This window comes from Diuraphis noxia, unplaced genomic scaffold (genome assembly GCF_037042655.1).
Source record: "Diuraphis noxia isolate RWA-SAM2 unplaced genomic scaffold, SU_Dnox_SAM2 contig0003, whole genome shotgun sequence".
NCBI lineage: Eukaryota > Metazoa > Arthropoda > Insecta > Hemiptera > Aphididae > Diuraphis > Diuraphis noxia.
The window spans coordinates 67676138-67700140 of record NW_028301713.1 but is presented as its reverse complement, the minus strand read 5'-3'; the positions used below and the strand labels follow the sequence as shown (position 1 = coordinate 67700140).

General features: G+C 27.6%; 3 protein-coding genes across 5 annotated transcripts; 1 reads left to right on the top strand and 2 right to left on the bottom strand.

The window, feature by feature from the left end:
• Positions 1-454: 454 nt before the first annotated feature.
• Irbp18 (Inverted repeat binding protein 18 kDa) lies at positions 455-1731 on the bottom strand. Of its 2 annotated transcripts, none has more exons than XM_015519475.2 (4): positions 1571-1731; positions 1136-1274; positions 914-1070; positions 455-838 (listed from the first exon to the last, which is right to left on the bottom strand). In XM_015519475.2, exons 2-4 carry the CDS (start codon positions 1244-1246, stop codon positions 729-731), a joined length of 378 nt encoding a protein of 125 aa, XP_015374961.1. In that variant the 5' UTR covers positions 1247-1274; positions 1571-1731; the 3' UTR covers positions 455-728. The 2 variants fall into 2 exon arrangements, with proteins under 2 accessions (XP_015374961.1, XP_015374967.1); XM_015519481.2 differs by lacking the exon at positions 1571-1731 and adding an exon at positions 1352-1532.
• Positions 1732-2081: 350 nt separating this feature from the next.
• On the top strand, positions 2082-15265 carry Ptp61F (Protein tyrosine phosphatase 61F). 2 transcript variants are annotated; one of them, XM_089224264.1, is made up of 10 exons: positions 2082-2259; positions 2323-2434; positions 9154-9315; positions 10890-11024; positions 11094-11221; positions 11278-11503; positions 11563-11721; positions 12883-13133; positions 13219-13362; positions 14914-15265. In XM_089224264.1, the coding sequence occupies exons 2-10, from the start codon at positions 2348-2350 to the stop codon at positions 14948-14950; spliced, it is 1329 nt and encodes a 442-aa protein (XP_089080390.1). In that variant the 5' UTR covers positions 2082-2259; positions 2323-2347; the 3' UTR covers positions 14951-15265. The 2 variants fall into 2 exon arrangements, with proteins under 2 accessions (XP_089080390.1, XP_015374980.1); XM_015519494.2 differs by lacking the exon at positions 14914-15265 and having other exon boundaries at positions 13219-14883.
• A 3796-nt stretch (positions 15266-19061) lies between these two features.
• On the bottom strand, positions 19062-23869 carry wds (WD repeat-containing protein wds). Its single transcript, XM_015519624.2, has 8 exons — positions 23595-23869; positions 23436-23532; positions 21984-22147; positions 20917-21006; positions 20709-20848; positions 20405-20636; positions 20242-20329; positions 19062-19306 (listed from the first exon to the last, which is right to left on the bottom strand). Exons 1-8 carry the CDS (start codon positions 23634-23636, stop codon positions 19206-19208), a joined length of 954 nt encoding a protein of 317 aa, XP_015375110.1. The 5' UTR covers positions 23637-23869; the 3' UTR covers positions 19062-19205.
• Between the last annotated feature and the right edge of the window lie 134 nt (positions 23870-24003).

The following is a 24003-nucleotide window of genomic DNA, read 5'->3' as shown; positions in this document are numbered from 1 at the left end:
TATAAGCCGATTGATAAAATTGACCTATGACACAAGCATTAAAAAATATATTCACTCGAGCACTGGATAGACTAAAGAATCAAATGCACAGCTGTACAATAAAAAAATATTTAATTTTTCATATTGATATGTTAGTATTGCCATATTGGGTCTTGCTCTTGCATCATAATCATTAATATTCTTGAATGATAGTGATGATAAGTTGTTGAGCCGACCTTTTATTAAAACAATTAAGTAGTTATTATAAAAGTAAAACTGAACTACTACTTTTTTGAGAAACTGTCAAAATATGTTAAAGGACCAAGAAATTAGTTTACTTATAAGGATAATATAAGAACAACAGGGAATTACTAAACAACATTACAAAAACTCACTTAATAATGTTGTTATATAAACTAATAACTGACATTTGTCACCGCAGGCTACCTTATGTTGAAATCAAAACTCATAATGATTACACATATTAAACATTCATTAAACTTTTTTCAAATTGTATAGTTGCTTGAAAAATAAATATAAATATTGCACACATACACACAATTGGACAAACAATAATGAAACCGTTAAAAAAACGATTTAAGCTATTAAAAATTCATAACTTAATCAATATTAACAAATAAATATTTTCTTGTGTATGGGACAAAAATTATTAAATCAATATGACTCATAACATTTTTTTTACTTATAAAATATGCTGTGCCCATAAAATTAAACAAATTATATTATACTTATGATGAAGATTGAGGTTTTGTTAAATCATTATCCAATATGTCTGAAGTAGTGTCGCTCAATAATGTCTTAAGGTCAACAGATTTGGGGAGTTCAATTTGTGATGTTCCTAAGAAAAAATGAAACAAAATTCAATTTAAGTCTTACCTAACCTATGTTATAAAAGATTGTTAATAAACCTTACCAGCTTGTGCCATGAATAATTCTTTTAAAAATCCTAGTTCTTTACTTAAAAGTTTAATTTTTTCTTCTAGCATATCATTCTCAGTTTTTAATTGATTCACACGTTGCAATGTTTGCTGTGTACGCATTCTACTTTTAACTCGACTTCTTTTAACAGCCTGAGAAATTAAAAAAATTCATAAATATGAGATACACAGAGAAATAAAATGGAGTTTAAAAATACCTGATTGTTCTTGTCTCGTTTGCGCCGATAGTCGTCTTCACTGCTATCGCCTTCATCTCGTAGCATGGTTGATAGAGCCATGTTTTTATTTTCTTTATTTTTACGAGCCATACAACGCGACACACGCACTCGAGTAATTCTGAAAACCCAATGTTAACAATAAATTACTAAATGATACAGTAAGAATGAAACACCAATGTTGCAGTGGTAAAAAACCTTAAAAAACTGTTGCGAAATCAAAATAATTGTTTAGAGAATAAAATGGCAATTATTGTAATTTCGAGGACACGGGAGAGAAACGTGTATAGATGTCTCTAGGACACTATTGTGTATTAATTATTGGGTCATTGACAATTTATACAACACATATCATAGACGTTATACGCCGACGGCCGAGCAATGTCAAACTGGATTAAGTCCGACGATCACACTTACTCAAACAGGGCACCCGAAGTCTAACGAAGAATCGGATCCGGTGTTGCGAAAATGAATGGATTTTGCAATTGAATAAATTAACATCAACTCACGAAATATTACTATTATTATTACGTCGTTAGATACTAGAATAATATAGATACCGTATGTCCGTATGTAATAATAATAATGTAAAAATTACAGATAACGGAGGGCCATATCTTATCGGCTTTATGTTTATTTTTCCGTTTTAGAATAAAATATATATGCGCAACCACAAAGTAGATGAAATTCTGTAGTTGAACCACGGTTGTTGTGTGGTCGTAGATAACAGCCAGAATATTGAATATCAGAGTCGGATTCTCCAATCACGGAAAAACTATTATTCTGTGGTCCAATAGAAAAAACATCAGTGAATATTCCATGTTGGTTCAGTTGGTTATTTCGTCCTACGTGGTGGTTCACACTGATGATAACAATCATGAATTTAATTAATTGCAGAAAATTTCGTGATAAAAAATGAACACTTAACTATATTATATTGATTGCAGTTTTAGCTTTAAACTGCAATTTACTTTTTAGTAAATTTGTGTTCGATTTTTAAATTGTTTTATTTAAATAATATATATTTTTATTTGTTATATAAATTTGTATATTTTGTGTTTAAGTATCAAACATTTCGTGTTGATCCCACTGTGATTTCCAAACAGGTATATACTTATTGTTTGCTTGAAACTTAAGAAAATTCAGAAAACAAAAATTTTGCATTTTAGGTATTTAAAGATTCGAAAAATCAATATGCAAACCAATCAACAAGTGAAAAAAAGATTACGAGATGAATTTAACGATATTGAATCGAAGAATATGTGGAACATCACATTCAGAGTAAGTAAATTTAATGGTTGTAGATTTAGTAAGTTTATACTGTAAATAATATAATTTCTCATTGTGTTTGAATTGTATTCTATTAATTAATTAAAATTACCTATGAATTGAATTGTTTAATCTGATAAATTAAGTTGGAATAAATATTAGTATGTATTTTATTCAATGCTATATATATATATCTATACATTAATAACATTATAGTTAATGGGTAGTACTTACCATGCAAAACAAACAAAAAATGTTAGTAGTACATTTTGAACTTAATTAAAAACCGTTATACACAAACCTTTTTAACTACACAACATTATGGCAATATAGAAGGATACTGGATAGATAGAAAGATATTTATTATTAAAAAAAAAATAATAGACATAATAAGTTTAGTGGATGTAATCACAATATTAATTGTTTTCACTCTAGGATTCATGTAACACAGTCAAAACACATGAATGCAAAACAAATTTTTTATGATTTTGAGTGATCTACTGATCTTAGAGTAAAATTCCCTACTACAAAGATTATGAAGGATAATATTTTGAGGATATAACAGAACGCGCGTCATATGCTATCTACCATAATTGTTTGTTGGCGTTGTATGTTATCTACAATTTTCCACCCCGCAATCTGTAGATTATAATTATTATTATTTATTTATTTACGGGTAATAACCCAATTACATAAATATTGTAATTTAGTACATATAGGTATGGTAAAACATTTGAAAAAATAAATTAATGAATAACTAAGATACTTAATATTCTAATAAAACAAAAAACACAGAAATATAGAAAAATAACAATCGGAGGAAATACTCAAAATACGAAAAACTTAATACAGTAGTAAAATTAATTACAGAAATAAATCTAATAAATTTTTTTTCTTACAAAACTATTGAAAAAAATCGATAGAATTTGGACTGAAATTAAAAAAATATAGATGTCGTCTGAGCATCTGGGCATTATTACATTACAGAACTTTTTCATATCTTCATAAAACTGGTCAAAAAGGTTCTTGGATGCATTGAGTGAATGCCACCACTCTTCCATCAACTGCCATTTCAATAAGTTGGTGGCACTACGTGTTTTTGTATCATTTTTTACATTGACATTTTTTCCATTTACGTCAACATAAGTAAGGAATTCATTTTATTTTCTGATGGACTGAAATATTTGGCATCCTTTCTTCTGACAACATAAACACTTTTCTATAATAACTTTACTTTCTTCATCATATTTACAAGACTTCTTGATATATTCTTTAAAGACCCTCCACATACTTCATTATTTGAATTTATTTTTGGCATACTTAAGCAGTTGGCAAAACACCATGTTGTTTAAAAAAATTGGTGCAAGTTTCGTCATTGTTAATAACATATCAATAAAATGTTCCATTTTAGTTTAACAAAAAATAATTTAAACACACACCAATTTTACAAGCCAACCCCAAAGTCATGTATCTACTATCTGCTATCTATGATATGTGTAAAGTGTCTTATAGATGTTTATAATTATACGGTTATATTATCTGCAATATCAGTCTCCGTACAAAAGTAGATATCACCAGAAAGGTAGATAATATATGACCTGATCAAAGTACAGATAGATGGCATATGACACGAGTTCCGATTTAACATATTGAATTTATATTTTATTTTACGTAGACTTTGTGTATAGCTTTCAAAATAAAATACATTCATTGCTCTGTTCAGAATCTAAAATGTTTCTAAATTTAAATGAATTTAAAATTGTTGTATGACAATATTTAGACAAATCAATATGTGATTGCCTCAATAATATGATATGAACTATAATTTTTGTAATAGATGATTTTAATTACTAAGACAACTTAAATACATGAAAAGAGTTATTTTAATTTTTTTGTAAATATTTATATACTATCTCTTATAGTTTATACCAGGGATGGGCAACTCAAAGTAACTAGCGGGCCACTTTTAAGTACTTTAAAATTTAACGAACCACAGAGTGCATAGGAGAAAGCAAAAAAAAAAGGTCCTTCAAATTTACTAACATTTATTTTTTATCTTTATTTATATTTACAATTATTATTTAATGTGATATTGAGGATGAGGTTTTATATGAAGTAATTTGAAAATGTATACGTAGCATGGGTCAGATAAAAAAGTACGAGGGCCGTATGCGGCCCGCGGACCGCCAGTTGCCCATCCCTGGTTTATACAATAAATTACAATTACATCTTAAAATGTTAGTCCTCATATAAAAACTGAGGATATTAACATTTTTACCCTGAAAAATATTAATCAAGGATATTTATTTAAGTCCCTAGGAGTAATTACTTATTAGTCTATTTAACCATGTTATATTTTATTTTGTTTTTATTTTCAAACTGTATAGCATTTGACAGTCATAGTCATAGTTTTTGCTTTAAACTATAATGCATATAGCTTAAATTATACTTTTGGTTGAATAAAGATATTCATGACAACGAGCTTGGTCTATTTAATTATGGTATTTTTAGATTTAATAGATTTTTTTTTCGTATGGCGCTATGTCCGGGAGGAGGCCCGAAGGCCTAGTTCGGACGCCTGTTTGGCAGAATTTCTATTAGGGCACCCGTAGGTTTCTGCCATGCCCCGGAGTGGGGATGGCGGCACTTGTTCTCCGGACACCATGACTTGCCCGGAGAAAAATGCCGTCCGATGGTCGAGGATCGAACCCGGTCCGGCTGAGCCAACAGCCGACGCGTTAGACCACTCGGCCGCCTCGTCCCCCATTTAATAGGTATTCAAGTAATACTGATTGTAATATTGGGGGTGGTGTTTTGGTTGGTGTTTAAGAATGTATAACCCCTGCGTGAACTTCTGCCCCTAATATTAATGTTTAATTATTAATACAATTTTCCAAATACCTTATCAGAGGTTTCTACTTTCTTCCAAAATGTCCACATCATTGTTATGAATGATATATCATCAGTCGACTCAGTTCTTCAGTGATATCCTAATCACACTTATACTTTTTATAGTGACTTCAACTACCAAATATCACTTGGTCTAATGACAATATTGGTCTCTCCTACTCATGTAATACTATTCTACCATTCTTACAATCTTACCTACATCTTGTGTTCCTAAATCATTTGCCTATTTTGGATTCTACCAAAAAAAGTTATATTAAACAGCCATGGATGTCCATTTCGTATTCTGCAATCCCGATCTTATTTCTGTTGAAGCATCCGTTGATTCTCTCATTCCCCTGATCTCTCCCCCACCACTCATGTACTTCTTAAATGCTTTGGCAATAAAAATTAATCGCTCTTTGATAATTCACATTCGTTTTTCAATTTTCACAAATTTTACTATTCCAGTATCATTAAATTGATATCTGCTTATGATTGGGCCGCTACTTTCTCTGAATATGATGTTAACTCCACTACAAATACTTTCCTCGACGCTATCCACTCAATTCTTCAGTATGTTCCAAAAGTTAATTTTACTGGTTTACATTTTTTGCTCGAGCCTTTAGACAACTACAACAACTTGTTCTACTAAAAATAAAGCGCATACTGTATTTAAATCCTCATATGATCTGCATGACTATCAATCTTTCGAAACGGGTATTTTGGAAATTCTATTGGCTTTTTATTGAACGAACTGAGTCCTCTCTAGCTGTCCTAATAAGTTCTGAGACTGTCCGTAAAAACCGTTTTAACAACGAAATTCTTAATACAGTTTCGTTTAACAACTACTCCAGTGCTTACAAACAAGAAATTTTAGATTTTTGCATCTCATTTTAGCTCAATTTACTCATCTGCTCACTGTATCATGGATACAAAATTCCTTTCTTCGATCTCTCAAACAACGCGTATTTTTCTGTTGATGACGTGCTTTAAAAGTTACACTCCCTGCGAGGAGTAACTTCAGTTGGCATTGGCGGTATTCCGAAAGATTATCTCTATCAGCATAGACGAGCAACACGGTTTCCATCCGGAGCGGTCAACTGAAACTTAACGTTTACTTTCTGTATTTACGTTTACGATTCCTTCAAATGTTAATTTCAAGTTGACGTCATTTATACTGATTTTGCTAAGGCATTTGACTCATTCAACCATGAAGCACTTGTATCCGTACTGACGTGCTTGAGTTTGGCTACCCTTTGCTGAAGTGAATACATTCCTATCTACTAAAAAAGTTTAATGGATCAAGCTCTTAGGCTTCAAATCTCGTATATGTATAGCAACAATCTCCAATCGTATCCTTATTATTTATTATTAGTGTTTCAAGCGTCCGTCGCCAAATTCTGTGTTTTATTGTTATTGTAAAAAATTTTCTTTGCAGTTTTGTTAAGTGGGGTGAAGATATCGGATTATCTCTTAACATTGATAAATCTATGTCCTTCTCTATACGTCGCTCTCAGTGGCGTAACGATAGGGTAGCATGACGGGCAATGAGCCACGGGCCCATTACTCTAGAGGGCACATCGAAAAAATATATAGTACATTAAAAACAAAATCACCATTATAGCGAAATTTATAAATACGATTCTCTTTAAAAATATATGTATATTCTTGTAAAATAAAATAAATTTAATAACTGATCACGATTATATTTATACATTTTTTATTTACCAGTCCTTCAACATTGTCGATATTCATATTATTATACACATAATGATATTGTTATTTGTAGAACGGAAATAACAACGAAGCGTATCGCAATCGCTTGTCTTTGAAACCAAGCGTAACATTTATATTTTATATTTAGATACTAGATTACAATTTAGATTTTACAAATTATAAACCTAACTTCTAAAATTCTCCAAAGTCAGTTGATTTAGATAATGCATCCAATTCAGTGGCGGCGTGAACATTGTTCGTTCATGAGACCAAAACAGTCTTAGGGACCACCCACCCCAGAAAACCTACACGTACGTAGGTATAATGTGTACCAACATGACATCAACCTACGACCACCCACCCACCCACCCAGAAAGTCATGAGACCCGAGTCTCATAGAACCCTTGTCACGCCGCCACTGATCCAATTTATTAAAAAACTGTTATCAACAATTAAAAGAATTTAGATGTAATTTTAATGATCTCTTGGAAGAAGCAAAAATAGTTGCTAAAAGTTGGTCTATCTCTACAGAGTTTGAAAACAAACGCCGTAAAGTTGTAAAAAGATATTTCGATGAACTGTGTACTGATATACATTTAACTGGTCCAGAAAGCTTATTTCGTGTAACTATTTTTAATACAACGTTGGTTATATTAATAAATCAAATAACTAAACGTTTTTCGAGTTTTCATGAATTAATGCTAAATTTCAAATGTTTACAACCATCTTTTCTTACATTAGCAACAGATTTAGAGCTTTTAAATGAAGCTACGAAGTTGGTAAACAAATATGATAAAGATATATCAAAAACATTTACAAGTGAAATTTTAGTTGTAAGATCAACTCTTAAAAATCAAATAAGTCAACTTAATTCAACTAGAGATCTTGCTCAACTTTTAATGGTGAAAAATCATTCTTTAACAGTCAATTTCCCAGAAGTATGAACTGCTCTTTTATTATTTTTGACAATTCCTGTTACATCTGCAAGCGCGGAACGGTCATTTTCCAAACTAAAAATTATTAAAGGATATTTAAGAAATACAGTGATGCAAGATCGCTTAAGTGGCCTGGTGTTAATTTCAATCGAACAAGAAACAACTCGAGAAGTTGACTTTGTAGATTAAATCGATATGTTTGCCAAAGCAAAATCAAGAAAGAATAAATTTTGTATTGCCTTACCTATTGTATATATTTTTTATTTACCCTCACTTCATAGTACACTGCCAACAAGTCAAGAGTGTCTAGCGCAAGTTTCTCAGCTTCACGAGCTTCAACTTAAATATTGTCAATCCACTTCTTGGTCATGACTATGCCCAGGTACTCCAAAACTTGAACCTAATATCTCTAGCCGATCGTCGTAATGTTCATAATCTTACCTTACTTCGGAATATCATATGTGGTAAAGTTGATTCTCCTCTTCTCCTTCAACATATTAGCTTTACAATTTCTACACTGCACATCTGTAACATGGCTTTATTTGCGGTACCTTTATGCACCACTGATTACATTTATAATAAACCTATCACTCGATGTATGAGATAGACCAATCAATACACCCCTTTCGCCGACTTTAATTGAGTTTGTTGTTTTCACCAAATTACAATTATTTTTCTTCTTATTCTGTATCCATATTATATTCAGTATATTCTGGTAAATTATTATTAATTGTAAATACCATTATTATTGCACTTTCACCTTAAATGGATTTCCGCCTGTCAATAATAAAATAAAATAAAAATAAATTACAGATTTTATGGTTAACAATCTTAAAAAGACAAATAAAAGTTAGAGAGTGGCCAAAAAACTTAACTAATTTGTTGAACTGGCAGAGTACTTGTTGTATAAGATGATTATTGGAATGCAGTGGATTTTAAAAGGTGAGTGATTGCTTCTTGGGTTGGTAGGAACAAGGTTCAGTATTGAAATGGCTAGTTTGGAAGCATCAACTGTGCCATTAATAAGTGATAAAATAAATGAATTATTAATATGTCTAGAGGTGAGAGTATTCCTAGGTAATGTTTTATTATTATTATTATGCAAATTTAAAATAATTAACTATCTTTTGAAGTATCAAATTTACTTTGGATTTAATAACTAAAAAATTCTTTTATTTACAAATTTTTCAGTTTGTTGAAGTAGAAAGTTCAAAAATTAAAAAAACATCTGATGAAGCAAAGAAACCACAGAACAAGGCTCTAAATAGGTATCAAGATGTCTCTCCTTATGATGAAACTAGAATCATTCTAAAAAGAGGAAATGTATCTTACATAAATGCTAATCTTGTACAAGTAAGAATAAGATTTATATAATATAATTTAAAGTTAAGTATTACTTAATTATTATTTGAAAATAATTGCATTGTAGTATCTAAAATTCTGTAAATTTTATACTTTGTTAAGGTGAGACTAATCTTCTAGTTTATGCCATTACGAACAGAATATTTGCACTTATTGAAAATAAATATAGAAAGTAATCTACCAAGCATGATCAATATTCTTGATACCTCTTAAATACATTTACAAAGCATTTATTCAAATTCTGATTTAAAACGTATTACCTTATAAATATACTTAAATACCACATTTTCAAATACTAAAATTGCTAATCATCTCCCAATCACAATGTTATCTTATTATAGATCCAAATCATAAGCGTGCGCACGGGTGAGGCAGGGGAGGCGGCTGCCTCGCTTGCGAGATTTTCCTCTTCACCAAAATATAATTTAATACCTACCAATTGGGGAAAATCGGGGGGGGGGGGGATTGGAGTCTGGACCTCCTTAGCTAAGGTATTGCCTCCCCTGCCAAGAATCCTACGCACGCTTATGATCCAAGTAGTGCAATTAATATATTATTTTACAATGATTTGTAATTTTTTTTGTAACTATCATCACCTTTTAGAGCATTAAAAAGTTTTGATTATTAACTTTGAGGCTATTTATAAGTATTTAACATTTTTTTTAATAATAGAGCTTGAAAATTGCTAAATAAAATAGGTTTAAATAATGCTAGGTTCCTCATAAATTGTTGTTATACCACTTAAAACATATCGAAAATACTTGGTTACAATATTTTAAAGCTTTTAAAGCAAAAATTTCAAAAATTTGCTAATTGTTTTATTTTATTTTATTTGATAATTATACGCCCCATGTTAAAAAATTCATGTAAAATTGTTTTCTATGTTTAACATTTGAAAGAGACGAATTAAAATATCTTTCTTTCTAGTTAATAATTTAATAGCAATATTATCCACTGTATGGCCTCCGTTGTAACTTTATTTATACAATTTATATTAGATACTCAATGCAAACTTTCTACTTGGTCATTCGTCTATAATGTGCCTTATGCCTTAAGGTATGTCTATCATTAATGCAATCCATTTAATTTTCTACTATTTATCAAATAATCACAAGTTTGATTCTTATTTAATTTATAAATGTCCATTTCTGATGTTGGATTTCCTAACTTTTTGAATCTTTGTGTGGGATCGTTTATCAGCTCCTTATCTAATACTGTTGAGCCCAGTCTCTTTTTTTATCATTCTTTCACACTACAATGTTAAAATTAAATTAGTTCATTTGCCATAATCGTTTGCTTTATTTTAGGAAATAGTGCAGATTTCCCATCCAGTTCCTAGTGTTCCTACTAGTTCTGTATTAAGTTTGCACGCATACTTAGTTTCTTCTGTAATCTTTTAATACGGCTTATTAATATCAGCATTTGGTTCAATTTAAGAAATTATGGTTTATTATTATCCTATTTATCCTTTAAAACTCCAAAAATCAAAAATTGAAGAAATGCATGATTATGTTAACGAATCATCTATTTATACAAAAATATGTTTTTATATTTTGTTTACATAGGTATGTAATTGTGAAAGGCAGTATATACTAACTCAAGGACCCTTAGAAAACAGCACTTCCCATTTTTGGCTCATGGTATGGGAACAAAGTACTAAAGCTATCGTAATGTTGAACAAAGTTATCGAAAAGAAAAAAGTATAATATTTAAAATTTATTCCAATTATTTATTTAATTGTAATTATTAACCTTATTTATTTCCTTAAGCTTAAATGTCATCAATATTGGCCAAAGAAAAAAAAAGATAATGATAAATTTGTATGGAATGATGTTGGTCTATCTGTAGAGTTTGTCTCTAAAATCAACCATGGATTTTATGCACTAAGCGTTTTAAAGTAAGAATCAACCAGTTCTTGTTTGTTTAAAAATATTACATTGATTTTTTTCTTAGACTTAATGACTTAGATTCAGGAGAATCTCGTGAGATTTATCATTTCCATTATACTGATTGGCCAGATTTTGGAGTACCCAAAACTCCTACGCCTTTTTTACGTTTTCTCAGAGATGTTAGACGTAGTGGTAGTCTTGATCCATCTCAAGGACCAATTGTCGTTCATTGTTCTGCAGGAATAGGACGTTCGGGAACGTTTTGTTTAATAGATACCTGCCTTATAAAAGTGAATAAAAATGATTAAATATAAATGAAAAACATATATACAATTATAATTTAATATAGATGAATACACCAGAAGGCTTAAACTATGTTCATATACGTTCATTACTAGCAGAAATGAGAAAATGTCGTTTAGGACTTGTTCAGGCTCCAGAACAATTACGATTTGTTTACCAAAGTGTTATTGAAGCCCTTGATACAGATTGGGAAGCCAATAATGAGGTAAATTAAATTATTATTAGAAAAAAAAATTATTTTATGTTATTTATTTGAAAGTTTATAGTTATTCGTATTTTTAGTTTATTTATTTTTAAATTATTTCTTAAGCTTTATTTTTTTTCATAAAATGTTCTTTGTTTCTTTTATTATGATGTAGTAAAGTGAATACATAATACTTAGATACTTAACAGTTATTGATTTGTAGAGATTGAATGGCCAGCTGTAAAATATGCTGTCAACAACCATGGTTTTTATTTATTAAACATTTGAAGAAAAAAAAATTACAGGCAAATTATATTAACTAGTTCTATAAGCAACTCAATTGATAAGCAATTGAACTGGTGTCTGGTACCAAATATACTTCTTTGTTATTTTTTCTAAGATGCATATCTTAGAATATAAAATAAATATTTAAAAAAATATTACGAGTAGGTCAATATTTTTTTTTTGGGTGGAAGGTGGAACATTAAATTTACAATTAAAATGTTTACGTTTTATATTTTAATTTATTTTATTATGCGTTTTTAAATATTTGTTTTACTGAATAGATCCCAGAAATGTATACATTTATTATTAACATAATTTTTCTTGGTTATCCTCAAAGTTCTTTGATACGATACAAATTTAAATCATTTCTTCTGTTTACATTTTAAAATTATTCATTAAGAATATATAAAATCTATGTAATTCATATACTATTTTAAAAATGTATGAGTTTGAAAAAAAAAATATTTACATGAAATTAAATATTAAATATATAAAAAAAATCAGGTTCCAAATTAGAGTGGGTACTTAATACAATAATAATTAGCATATTTTATAATAAAATTATAGTTCCTAATCATGAGTAAAAGAAAACATAATTATAGAACAATACTACATGATAGAAGATACTCTTGGTATAATGACACCAAGTAGCCATAAGAATTTTTATTTTAATATATTAGGTAATGGTTTTTTTTTTTTTTTTAACAAAATTTAATTTGTATGTTAACATATTAATGCTAGTATTTAAACATTTTATATACTAAATTAAGATTTTTTGGGTCTACTATTTCTTAGAAGTGCCTGAAATACTCCCTCCCAACAAGTCTGTAATGATTAGCTTTTAATCTGTTAATAATATGTTTATAATAATGTTTAATTTTTAACTGTTTGTTTTAGGATAATCTACCTAGTCTAGATGGCTCATTATTAAATAATATAAGTGAATCAGATTGTGAAAGTAGTGATAGCGAACTAAGCAGTGAGTCACCCCCTTTACCGCCTCCTCGTATGGAATCATTAAGGCAGCAAGATGAAGATGATTATGATGATGAAGAATCATTAGTTTCAGAATCTGATAGTGATGAAAATGAATCAACCCCACCACCGTTACCACCTCCAAGAGATCTCGATTTATCTAAACCTAATGAGTATGATAGATATTAATAATGTTTTTAATAATATTTAAAATAATGAATTTAATATTATATTATATTTGTTTTGTTTTTTTTTTAGTTGTATTGAGACAACCAATACCAAAGACGAGCGCAATAAGAACAAAGTTGAAGGAGAGGCAGAAAAAACAAAAATTATGGCAGACAAATTAAAAATAATGAAGAGAAAACAAAAAGAGCAAGAAAAATGGGAACAAATCAAAAGGTCCTGGTTTTATCCATTGAGAAATTTAGGAATTGGTGTTATAGCTATTAGTGGTGGTGTAATGATTGTCGCATATTTGATGAATTATAAAAAATAACGTTTTTTAATTTAATGATTTAAACTCGGCTTTACAATTTACAAGGGCATTAACAGACATATTCAATGTTTGCTTTGATTTAAATATCATGAGAAGTGGTGTTATAGAAGACAACAAAATATTTATCAAAATAGCTATACTTCCATTTGAATAATTAAGACTGAAAATAAACATTTAAAAATTTAGATTGAAGGTAATTTTTTTTCTTTTGATTCTACCTTAATTTTAATTTGTTTTATAAATATAAAATAAAATTACACGGTATTTTGTCTATAAAACAAATTAAAATTATCTTTGTGGATTGTAGATGTCGAGCTTTATAAAAAAACAAAAATGTAAATAATTTCAAATGGCATAAATCATACCATTTTACTTTAATTTAGCCAGTAACACGTGTAAGTAAATAAAATATATATTTTCTAAATTAATTGATTAAAATTAATCATTCAGTAAATATTATATGATACTGTCTAATGAAATAACATTATATTATTGAGTTGAATTAAGTTTAACACAATTTATATTTTAATATATTTTATAATATGTCAATCTACAATCACAAATTGTGGTAACAAAAAAAAAAACTAATTGATATGACGTATTATGTTCTCTTATTTTTTTTTTTTTTTAAATTAAAATTTAAATAAAAATAAGAAGAATTTTATTTTTAACTACATTTATTATTTTTTGGTGTATTATTAGTTTTTTTTTTAATTATTGTTTTGGAATATGGATATTACTGTTAAGATCATTTTTACTTAAATTTCTTTTTAATATTATTGTAAGGTAATATTATGAACATTAAACACAAAAAAAAGATTTATCAAAAAAAGTGAAAGAATGATTTTAATTTGAAAAAAATTAACTTATCCAAGTATATAATTTATTTTTCATACAATTCTGATTGAGCTTTACCATACAAATGTTTTGTTTTTTTTCTACCTAAAAATGTAAACATTTATTATTCTTAATATCTAGTTTATAACTAAACTGTGTAACTAATATTAATAGGACATAAGCAATTTAGGTTTAGGTTTTTCAACTATTTTTGTTAAGTATTTTAAAATGCAATGATAAATACTAAATTATATATATAAATCAAATGTACTACTGTCAGAATATAAAAATTATCAGAAATAACTATTATTATTTTTATCACACTTATGTTAGTTACTAATTTATTATTATTCTACTTAATATTATGTGGTTTTAATCATTTTGTGGTAGTTGAATAATGTTTGCTCATGCCGTAAAGACTGTTCAATTGCGTTTAAATTTCAACAAATTATGAAACAATTATAAGGTTGACAATACAGATTTATTTATTTATGATAATGCTAGATTAACATTATACTATATGTTATACATTTTTTATAATACTTAAATATAATCAATTCTTAATAAATACCTTGAATACAATTTAATATTGGAAATGTTTTGTTTTACATTTCTAGGCACTGCAACAATGGAAAACAAAGTAAAAATAAATGAAATGGAGTCATTTTCTTCACATTTTTTGAAAATTATTTTATATACTTAAGAAAAATAAACACAAATAATACTTTTTTTTACGTGAAAAAAAAGTCTAAATCATGTTTTTACTTAAAATATACATAGTATTATATTAAATTAATATAATGAAGAAAAAAGATTCTTACTCTTAATTAACTAAAAATTATGTCACTAATATTTTTGACTTATTATATAAAGTGAATTCAGGATTTTTATTGCTAAACATTATCTAAATAATATTAAATCTAAAAAAATGTGCGTTAGATAAAAGTAGTTATAATAATTGTTTTTAAATGTGAGTTATTCTTTATTTTTATAATTGTTACTGATCTTTGTATGCAATAAAAACTAGATGATAATTGTAGTAAAAGATATTAATTATTAGGTATAATTTTTTTTCATACATACAATTTGAAATTAAAAAAAAAATATATTTTATTCATTGTCTTATACATATAAGTAGACTTGATAGCATTCTGTGGTTATTTGTCACACCATTAATTTTAGGTGGTGCGACTGCACCGCCTCAAGGAGATTCCATACGGTCAGTTGTTTCAATTAAAATGTACTAATGTTTTGTTAATCATATTGATGTACCCTGTGCGAGATAAACTGTAGGACGTAGGTGCAAGTGATACATTGCAATGGGTCGTCCCAATATTATGGATATTTTGGCTTTTTTTTCATGATATTCCTAAATTAGGGGACCCTAAATTTTGTTGGCCCGTGGCCCTACGAGTACAAGAGCCAGGATGTACCTAATAATGTGATGACATTTTTGAAATGTGATTAAAATTTATTATTATGTCTTCTTAAGATCAATCGGGCCACTTTTTTAAGATTCTGTTCTTCAACTCCTATACAAATTGTTTGATAAAATTTATGAAATTTAAACATTTTTTAAATTAAAAATTGAATATCTTAAAATTTGGCTATAACTTGCTCATTCTCTTCCGTATCAAATTTAAAACAATTTTCATACGTCTTATTGCGTTATCTGATCTATTAGTTGAATTAACAAAAAGTATGTACAAATGAGCATATATTGTATCAAGTTCACTTGCACCAATCTGAGGTGGGGACTTATAAGTTATAGGAAGTGTGTGTGCTACAGCACTGCAATTTCTTTTACACAAGTCACCACTCCGCCACTCCCCAGTCATATTGTATACGTGGAGTTTGTATGTTTAATCCACCTCCATTTGGGATTTTTTTGTATATGAATAGGTGTATAAAAGTTTGATCTTTAGGTTATTATTCATATAAGTTTTTATATCCTCCCTCCTAATGAAAATATATGTGTATGAGTCAGTCACTAAATCGTACACATCACTTACTAGGTGCACAATACAAGAACCGTGTGCATGTAATTTGAAAATGACGTATTTTGAACTCGTTGAAAACTTCTGATTTGCAATAAACAAGTGCAGAAAAATAGCAGGCCAACAAATTCACCCTAAATGGTTAAATCCATCCTAATTCGAGCAGATTAGGAACAAATTTGTAAGGAATCTTGTATTAAATTTTTGAATCTTAGATTTAAAAAGAAAATTCTTTAGAATTTCTAGCTTAAGACAATTTGCGAATATTTGTGATTATTACGCATTATTTTGTCAAAATTCAAAATTTGAATGCTTATAAAAAAATATTGTGACTATGAATTTATTTTATTTTTCAACTGCTATTGTAACAATATGTTAAGAGCCTTGTATTAAATCTTCAATATTTTCTACCCAAAAATAAATTTTTATCGATATTAATTTAAAAAAAAACTAATAATTATCGAAAATTGCATATGCCTATGAATAGTATACAACGTAAGTCAAAAATTTTTGAAAATTTCATGGCGGATAGAATATACTTATAAAAACATTCGGTGAAAATTTCATGTATCAATGGTATTTTTTTTTTAAAGTTACATAAATAATCAAATCGATTTTGTCGAAAACTGATTGTGCGTAAAATTTCCCGTTTTTCCCTTAATTTTTAGTTTGTTTATCCCGATTATTTAGAAAAGTAATAAGAATTTTTCATTTTTGACCCCCCAAAAGTACCAACTAGATTCACTTTCTGATCGAACGAGGTACTGAAGTCAAAAATCGAAGCACTTTTACTGCCCCAAAACGTGATGACAGATACAAAAAAAATTAAAAAACACATCATGATAAAATCAATACATTCATCGCTCCGCTCAGAATCTAAAATCGGGTAAGTGGACGTCGCTTTGCTCACGAATTAAAATATACCATATGGACAATTGTTTTCTCCCTCTTACAAGCATACGTTTTACTTTAAGATTTCTAAAATTATTGTGAATTTACCTCTTATAAAATTTAGAGGCAAGAATATTATCTAAATTCATTCTAATTTTATAAATTACAGAATAAAACGTATTATTGGGAACGTAAAATTAGCTATGTTGAACATTATTGTAATGATGGATTAACAAAATGCTCGTGAAGCGTCCCCTTAACATAATATCTTAATTCGTGCTGTAAAGATTCATAGATATGTAGTGAATAATGAAATATTTGATATATTTTAATCTGTACGACTGTACATAATATATTGGGACTCATTTCTAAAGGTTTGTACTTTCTACTACATCGCATTGCCATTACTCACCATTTCAAAAAGTATTGCATTTTTCAAAATTTTAGGTACAACATGATATTATGATGTTGTTTTATAATTGTATAAAACTTACATTTTTTCAACCTTTCTAAGGTAAACTGACGTTCACAACATTTTGACTTTCAGATGACGACCTATAGTAAAAACTTCATAGCACATATTATAATATATAATGTGTCATCTCCATCTTACATGTGTGTAACATAGCAAACTTAATGCTCAGCAGATCACGTATAGCTCCATTAGTTTAAAAATTAGAGTTAATTGACCTCTTATAAAATTTAAAGGTAAGAATATTATTTCGAAGAACGTGGACATCTTAAAATACTTATAATTCGCTTTAAAATTAAAATGTAGTAAAAAGACCACGAGGTCGTCGAAATAATATTCTTACCTTTAAATTTTATAAGAGGTTCAATTCTTTGAAAGAAAAATATTACCAAGAAAAACAAAAATTTTTGAGGAAAATTATTTTTTGAAAAAATCAATTTTGTTAATTAGGTGTACCTTAAATCTTATAACCGTATACATAATTGACATTTTCAACAAAAATTTAGTTTTATGAAAATACTTTATACATGGTATAATTTTAAAAATATTTTGATTTTCTTTTGTTTTACATTATAAATATCAAAACAATATTTCATTAATTTAAAAAGCATGAAAATTGTAAACAAGGTTTATCATAAGTAGAATGAAAAAAAATTTAACGTTAATCTGACTATTCAGTGACAAGGTACTTTCATTTACTACTATACTGTAAAGTGAATTTCTCATGTTTTTTTTTTTAATAACTGTAATATTATATAAATTAATAGGAATTTGGTTTATTTTAATACACAATTAAAATAATTTATACATTTCATTAAAATAACTACTTTTTGATTTTCAACATTTTCCTATCATGTATGAAGTATTAGAGTAAATGAAAGCGGTACTTAAAAACAAAAAATACCATATTGAGTTCAATTTGTTTCTGTTTTAAGAATAATGTACTTCAAGTTTCAAATCACAATCAAAAATTCAGAAAATATACTTTACACTTTATAAAAGTACAAAATAATTTACTTGTAAACGAATAGTCTTTATAAAATATACCAAATACAACATGTTAATTTTGTAAATTTTTAAATTAATGATGGTGAAAAAACAGTTCTCTCAGTCTATTTAATTTAAAGTAAAATAGTGATATTTAAAAATTAAAGTTAAAAACTTACTACAATATAAGTCAATTAATATTTTATACATAAAGTATTTATAATTCTAGTATCTTATCTATCAGAATGCAGTCATATATATTATTTAGTAAAATTAATTTTTTTTTAATTCTGTAAATAACAGTATGATGCAAATTATTTTTTAATTGTTTTTAGAGATCATAGAATCCTACATTTCTTTTTTTGTAAACAATATTTGAGTTTTGAGCAATAAAATAAGAAAATAAGAAAAATAATGATTTTTAAGTTTAACTAATACTATTATTGTTGATAATTTTACAGTTGATTACAATTAAAATAAGACTATAATCATAAGGCAGGATGATATAACCATTTCCTTTATACAAATTATACAAAATAATGTTCAAGCTTTAAATTAAGCTTTATGTATCACTTTTCCATAGTTTTATTGTCTTGTCATTTTCTAAGGCTGCTGAAGCAATTATATTTGCTGTTGGATGGCATGAAGTACATAAAACTACATCTGAAAATCAATTAAAAAAAGTTAACTGTTGTTTACTGTACCATCTCCAACTATAGAAGAGGCAAGTATGACTTTCATCAATTACTAATAAACTATCTAGCACACTCTTTCTCTTTCATAGGACTACAGTAGACCCTCTCTAATCCGTTACCTGTGACTGGGGGTGTAGTCGGAACGCGAAAAAGGTCGGATTATCAGAATATACAGAACATTTTTATATACATATAACATGAAAGATTATATTAGAAATTAATTATATTTTACAATACTTAGAAAAAAAGCCAGTTATAAACTTTTGTTTAGCAAATGAGATTCTAGACTTAGCTAAGACTAATAAGGGAAATATTAAACAAGCAATTAATTACATGTATCTACTATAAATTGGAAAATCCAAATTGTACATTTTAAATTACATACATAGTATTCATATCAATAATACTATGGTCGGATCAACCGGAGCGGCGGACTAGCCGAGGACATACGAGAGGGGTTCTACTGTAATTTAAAAAAACCTTTTTACCGCCAAGTTTTTATCTTACTTGTACATAACAAAGCAAATTTACGATCAGCACTTTACTTTTAGCTTTGTAAGTTTAAAAAATAGAATGAAGTAAATAAGTATGAAACTTAATGATAAGAACTAGAGGTAAGTAAAATTCAAAAAAGTTTAATTCACTCTAATATCAAACTAACAGTACACTATTAATACTAGTGAACGAAAATATGCTTTTTGTACATGTGTAAGACAAAAACAACACATGCAGGTGTGACATCTTAAATAAAATTAAAATAAATTTTTTTTTGTTTATTAAGTATTCTTATAAAGGGGGTTTTTTTTTTTAGAGTAGAGGAAATTAAAAATTTCTTTATGTTTTTCTATAATGTAACATAGGTATATTAACAATGGTTTCAATATGAAATTAAAATGTGTTTACCTGTATGACCTTGTAATTTCTGTACAATTTCTTTAGATTGTAAATTCCAAATATATACCATATTGTCTTCTGATCCAGAAACTATCCACTAAAATTATAAAAAATAAATAAAATAAACATGAAGTGAATGCTTAATAATTATTAATTAACGCATAACACTTGCCTTTCCACCTGTCACAGAAAAATTTGCAAATATACAATATTTTTCATTTTTATGGCCAACATAAGTTTTTAAACATTTGCCTTTAGTATAATCCCATAATTTTAATGTATTATCAAGAGTAGCAGCTAAGATGTACTTTCCATTTGGAGAAAATTTTACAAATGAAACAGGTGGATTGTCATCGTCAATTAGTGTTTTTAAACATTGACCACTGGCAGTATCCCAAATACGACTAAAGAACAAACCATATAAAAGTATAAAATGCATATAAATTAATTAAGGAAATCCATTAAAAAAATATTACCATAAACCATCATAACTACTAGAAACCACTAGGGATCCATCTCTATTAAAATGAACGGCACTAACTGGATCAGAATGTGCAGGAAGTGTTTTCAGACACTTACCACTTTTTACTTCCCAAATTCGTACACTTTCATCAAACTTAAGAAATTAAAAAAATTGTGTAAATCAATGTGTTAAAAATATATTTACAATTTTTTAACACTTACAGAACCAGAAGCTATTAGGTTTGATTGTGGATTAAAATTGCAACAAAAAACATAGTTACTATGGCCTTTAAGTGTCTTGACACACTTTGACTGAAAAAATAAAATAATCAAGTGGTTCAAGGAATTAAATTAAGTGCATTCAACATTTTTTAAGCATTTTCAATAGTAGATTATTCAATTCTAATAATTTATTATTTAACTATGAATTATAACTATAAATTAAAATCAATATAATTGTATTGAGCAAATTAAAGTATTTATTCAATTATTTTTAGATAAAAAGAATATTAATCATAACAGCAGTCATATTTTTATAGTACATAGTGACACTTAGGGAAAATAAAATTATCTTTAATCTATCAAAATGTTATTTTTGGTGTTCAATATTGTTGTCATTCAATACACTTAATTTAGTTAAGATATTTGTAAAATATTAAAGAATAATTAATACAAATATAAATCTATATAAACTACTGCAATAATATTCAAGGCAATTCAGATTATTTTCAAAATATTTAGATTAAATGTATTTATTAGATTTTTTTAGTCTTTTCCAATTATTTTATTTTTATTTTAATCACTATCTAAAACCAAATATTGTGTTGTCCTTGTCATACAAACTTACAATTCAGCAAATCTGGGTTCAGATGAACCAATATTGGGTTTTTGGGTGTAATGTTAGAGTAAATTAACCTATTATCAATCGTAAAGTGGAAATAATATTTTGTATTTGTAAGTAGAATTTTTTATAATACTAATTTTTCTTTGTTAATGAGCATTTTTAAATATATACTCTCATAAATTGTAGAAAAATTGATATATCATATAAAATCCAACGCACAAGCATAGATGTTCTTAACTTTAAGTTTTAATTTTAGATTTTAATATTACAGACAGTAACATGAAATTGTTTCTGCTGAATTGAATGTAATTTGTTATATTGTGCATTTGTTAAAAGTATCATAAATGTGATGTTCTCTAAAAATTCAAAAAAAGTTCAAACCCCTATAAATATTGATAACTAAATTTATTAGGTAGTAAGATAATTACCATAAATAAATCCTTACCGTACTTAATTCCCAAACTTTTAACGTCTTATCATCAGAAGCAGATACTAAAAGACGACTATCTGATGACCAACTGACATCACTGATTCCTAACTTGTGTCCAGCAATAGACTTTTCAAATTTGCCGTCATAAGCACCCCAAATTTTAATCAATTTATCAGCAGCTATAAAGAATAGAAAAAAATTAAATAAGTCAAATATTATAACATAATCAAAATTATTAAAATCACAAAAAATAGTAAAAAAATGTGTTAATTTAAGTACATTTCAAAATATTCATTGTAAAATCAAAGATTTTAATTTTACATTAATTTAAAAAGCAGTAATTTTACTGAAGAGATAGATTTTGAGACTTAAATTATCAATCCATACTAAAATTATACTTATACTAATTTATAATTGCTTTTATATTATTTACACACTATAAACAAACTGTACTGCATCATTTGTTAAACAATTTGAGTGAACCTTGCATGCATAAGTGGAAAAAAATAACATGCATTGTAATTGTGGTCTTAATGTCAAATGAGTTTTGTTATCTTAATAATAACAATGTCTAAAGTATACAATTTAGTAATTTATAAATATCAGACATTAGTTAGTATGTTATAAGGGTTGGACAAGATACTAAAAAAAAGTATCATGATACATGATACAAGAATACAAGATACACGTATCAAATATATATGGTACATTTATATTTCCAATCAAATTGTATTTACTGTTAAACATAAAATGTCTATACACAATTAACTATAATATGTAACATAAATATGTAGTCATTATAAATTTATAACTAATACATCACTATATTAAACAAATACACCAAAAAAATTAATTCTACATAATTATCTTTACTTTTAATTTTATGTTTTTCAAATTATCTTATAAGTTATAAGATTGTGTGGTATATTTTTATCATTACCATTAGTTTTGGCTCGAATGTACTTGGAAATTTTTTTGTAAAAATATGAAAATTTAAAATAATAATGTCCAGGTACTATTCAGTACATATTTTTCAGTAATAGTAACTGTTACTTTTTAGCAAAAAAAAAATACATTATACTACCATGAAATTTATCATGACACAAGATACAATTGTGTAATTTTAGTGTATTTAGTCTGTAACAAATAAATGTGGCCATCACCCACCATAATAAATTGTAAATCTATTAGCAACCATTATTTGAAATGTTAATGAATCTTAAAAGGTGAATGCTATAATTAACAATCTGCAATCGAGTTCCTAGAACACTAAATAATTTTATATTCATAAAATGAATATAATATATAGTTTGTTAATGTGTATGCAGAGTATATTACTCAGTAAAAGGATTTTAAGTGCATTAAAGGTCCACCTTTAAATTATTAATGTGGAAAATTGAATACAAAAACAGATTTTATCATAAATATATTACAAATTTAGGTACAAAATTTAAGAGCACAACTCACATGAACTTGCAAGCCATTCACCATTAGGACTGAACTTCACTGATGATACGGCTTTAGTGTGACCAGCCAATGTAAATTTTAATGAGTAATTTGGTTTCTAAAATATAAAAATGTCTTTAAAACTATCCGAAGAAAAAAATCGTGGAAGAACACTATTACCACATTGCTGGATGATTTTTCTCGATCCCTGGCCGGCTGCATACTTTAGCCTAGTTGGGGACAGTCACAGAAGATGTAGGGCCGCTCAGAAAGTCACGAATAATGACCAGTACGTTCGAAGAAGATATTATTTTTTGTATTAACTAAAATTCTAAAAGCCGAATAGACAGTAAACGAGTAACACTAAAAATATAAATATCAAACAATACGCCAGAATATATCACTATTGAACTATACCATTAATCGGGTTTTGGTCGTTTTGGAGTCTTGGTTAGGTTTCGTGTTTGTTTACATATCTGTAGGACCAGCAGCTGCTATAAACACCGAGCTTTGATCACTGTAGTTATCCAACTGCTATCGCTACAACTCATTTTTCCTCCATGAAATTTCAGGGCAAATACCCATGGAC

Coding starts and splice junctions, on each gene's coding strand:
- Irbp18 (XM_015519475.2), bottom strand. CDS start 1,246: ATGGCTCGTAAAAATAAAGAAAATAAAAACATGGCTCTATCAACCATG. Junction 1,071..1,135: donor AACGAGACAAGAACAATCAG/GTATTTTTAAAC, acceptor TTAATTTCTCAG/GCTGTTAAAAGAAGTCGAGT. Junction 839..913: donor ATTATTCATGGCACAAGCTG/GTAAGGTTTATT, acceptor ATTTTTTCTTAG/GAACATCACAAATTGAACTC.
- Ptp61F (XM_015519494.2), top strand. CDS start 2,348: ATGCAAACCAATCAACAAGTGAAAAAAAGATTACGAGATGAATTTAAC. Junction 9,316..10,889: donor TAAATGCTAATCTTGTACAA/GTAAGAATAAGA, acceptor TTGTTTACATAG/GTATGTAATTGTGAAAGGCA. Junction 11,025..11,093: donor AAGTTATCGAAAAGAAAAAA/GTATAATATTTA, acceptor TATTTCCTTAAG/CTTAAATGTCATCAATATTG.
- wds (XM_015519624.2), bottom strand. CDS start 23,636: ATGCAGCCGGCCAGGGATCGAGAAAAATCATCCAGCAATGTG. Junction 20,330..20,404: donor TTTCTGTGACAGGTGGAAAG/GCAAGTGTTATG, acceptor TTATAATTTTAG/TGGATAGTTTCTGGATCAGA. Junction 19,307..20,241: donor GAAATTACAAGGTCATACAG/GTAAACACATTT, acceptor ATTGATTTTCAG/ATGTAGTTTTATGTACTTCA.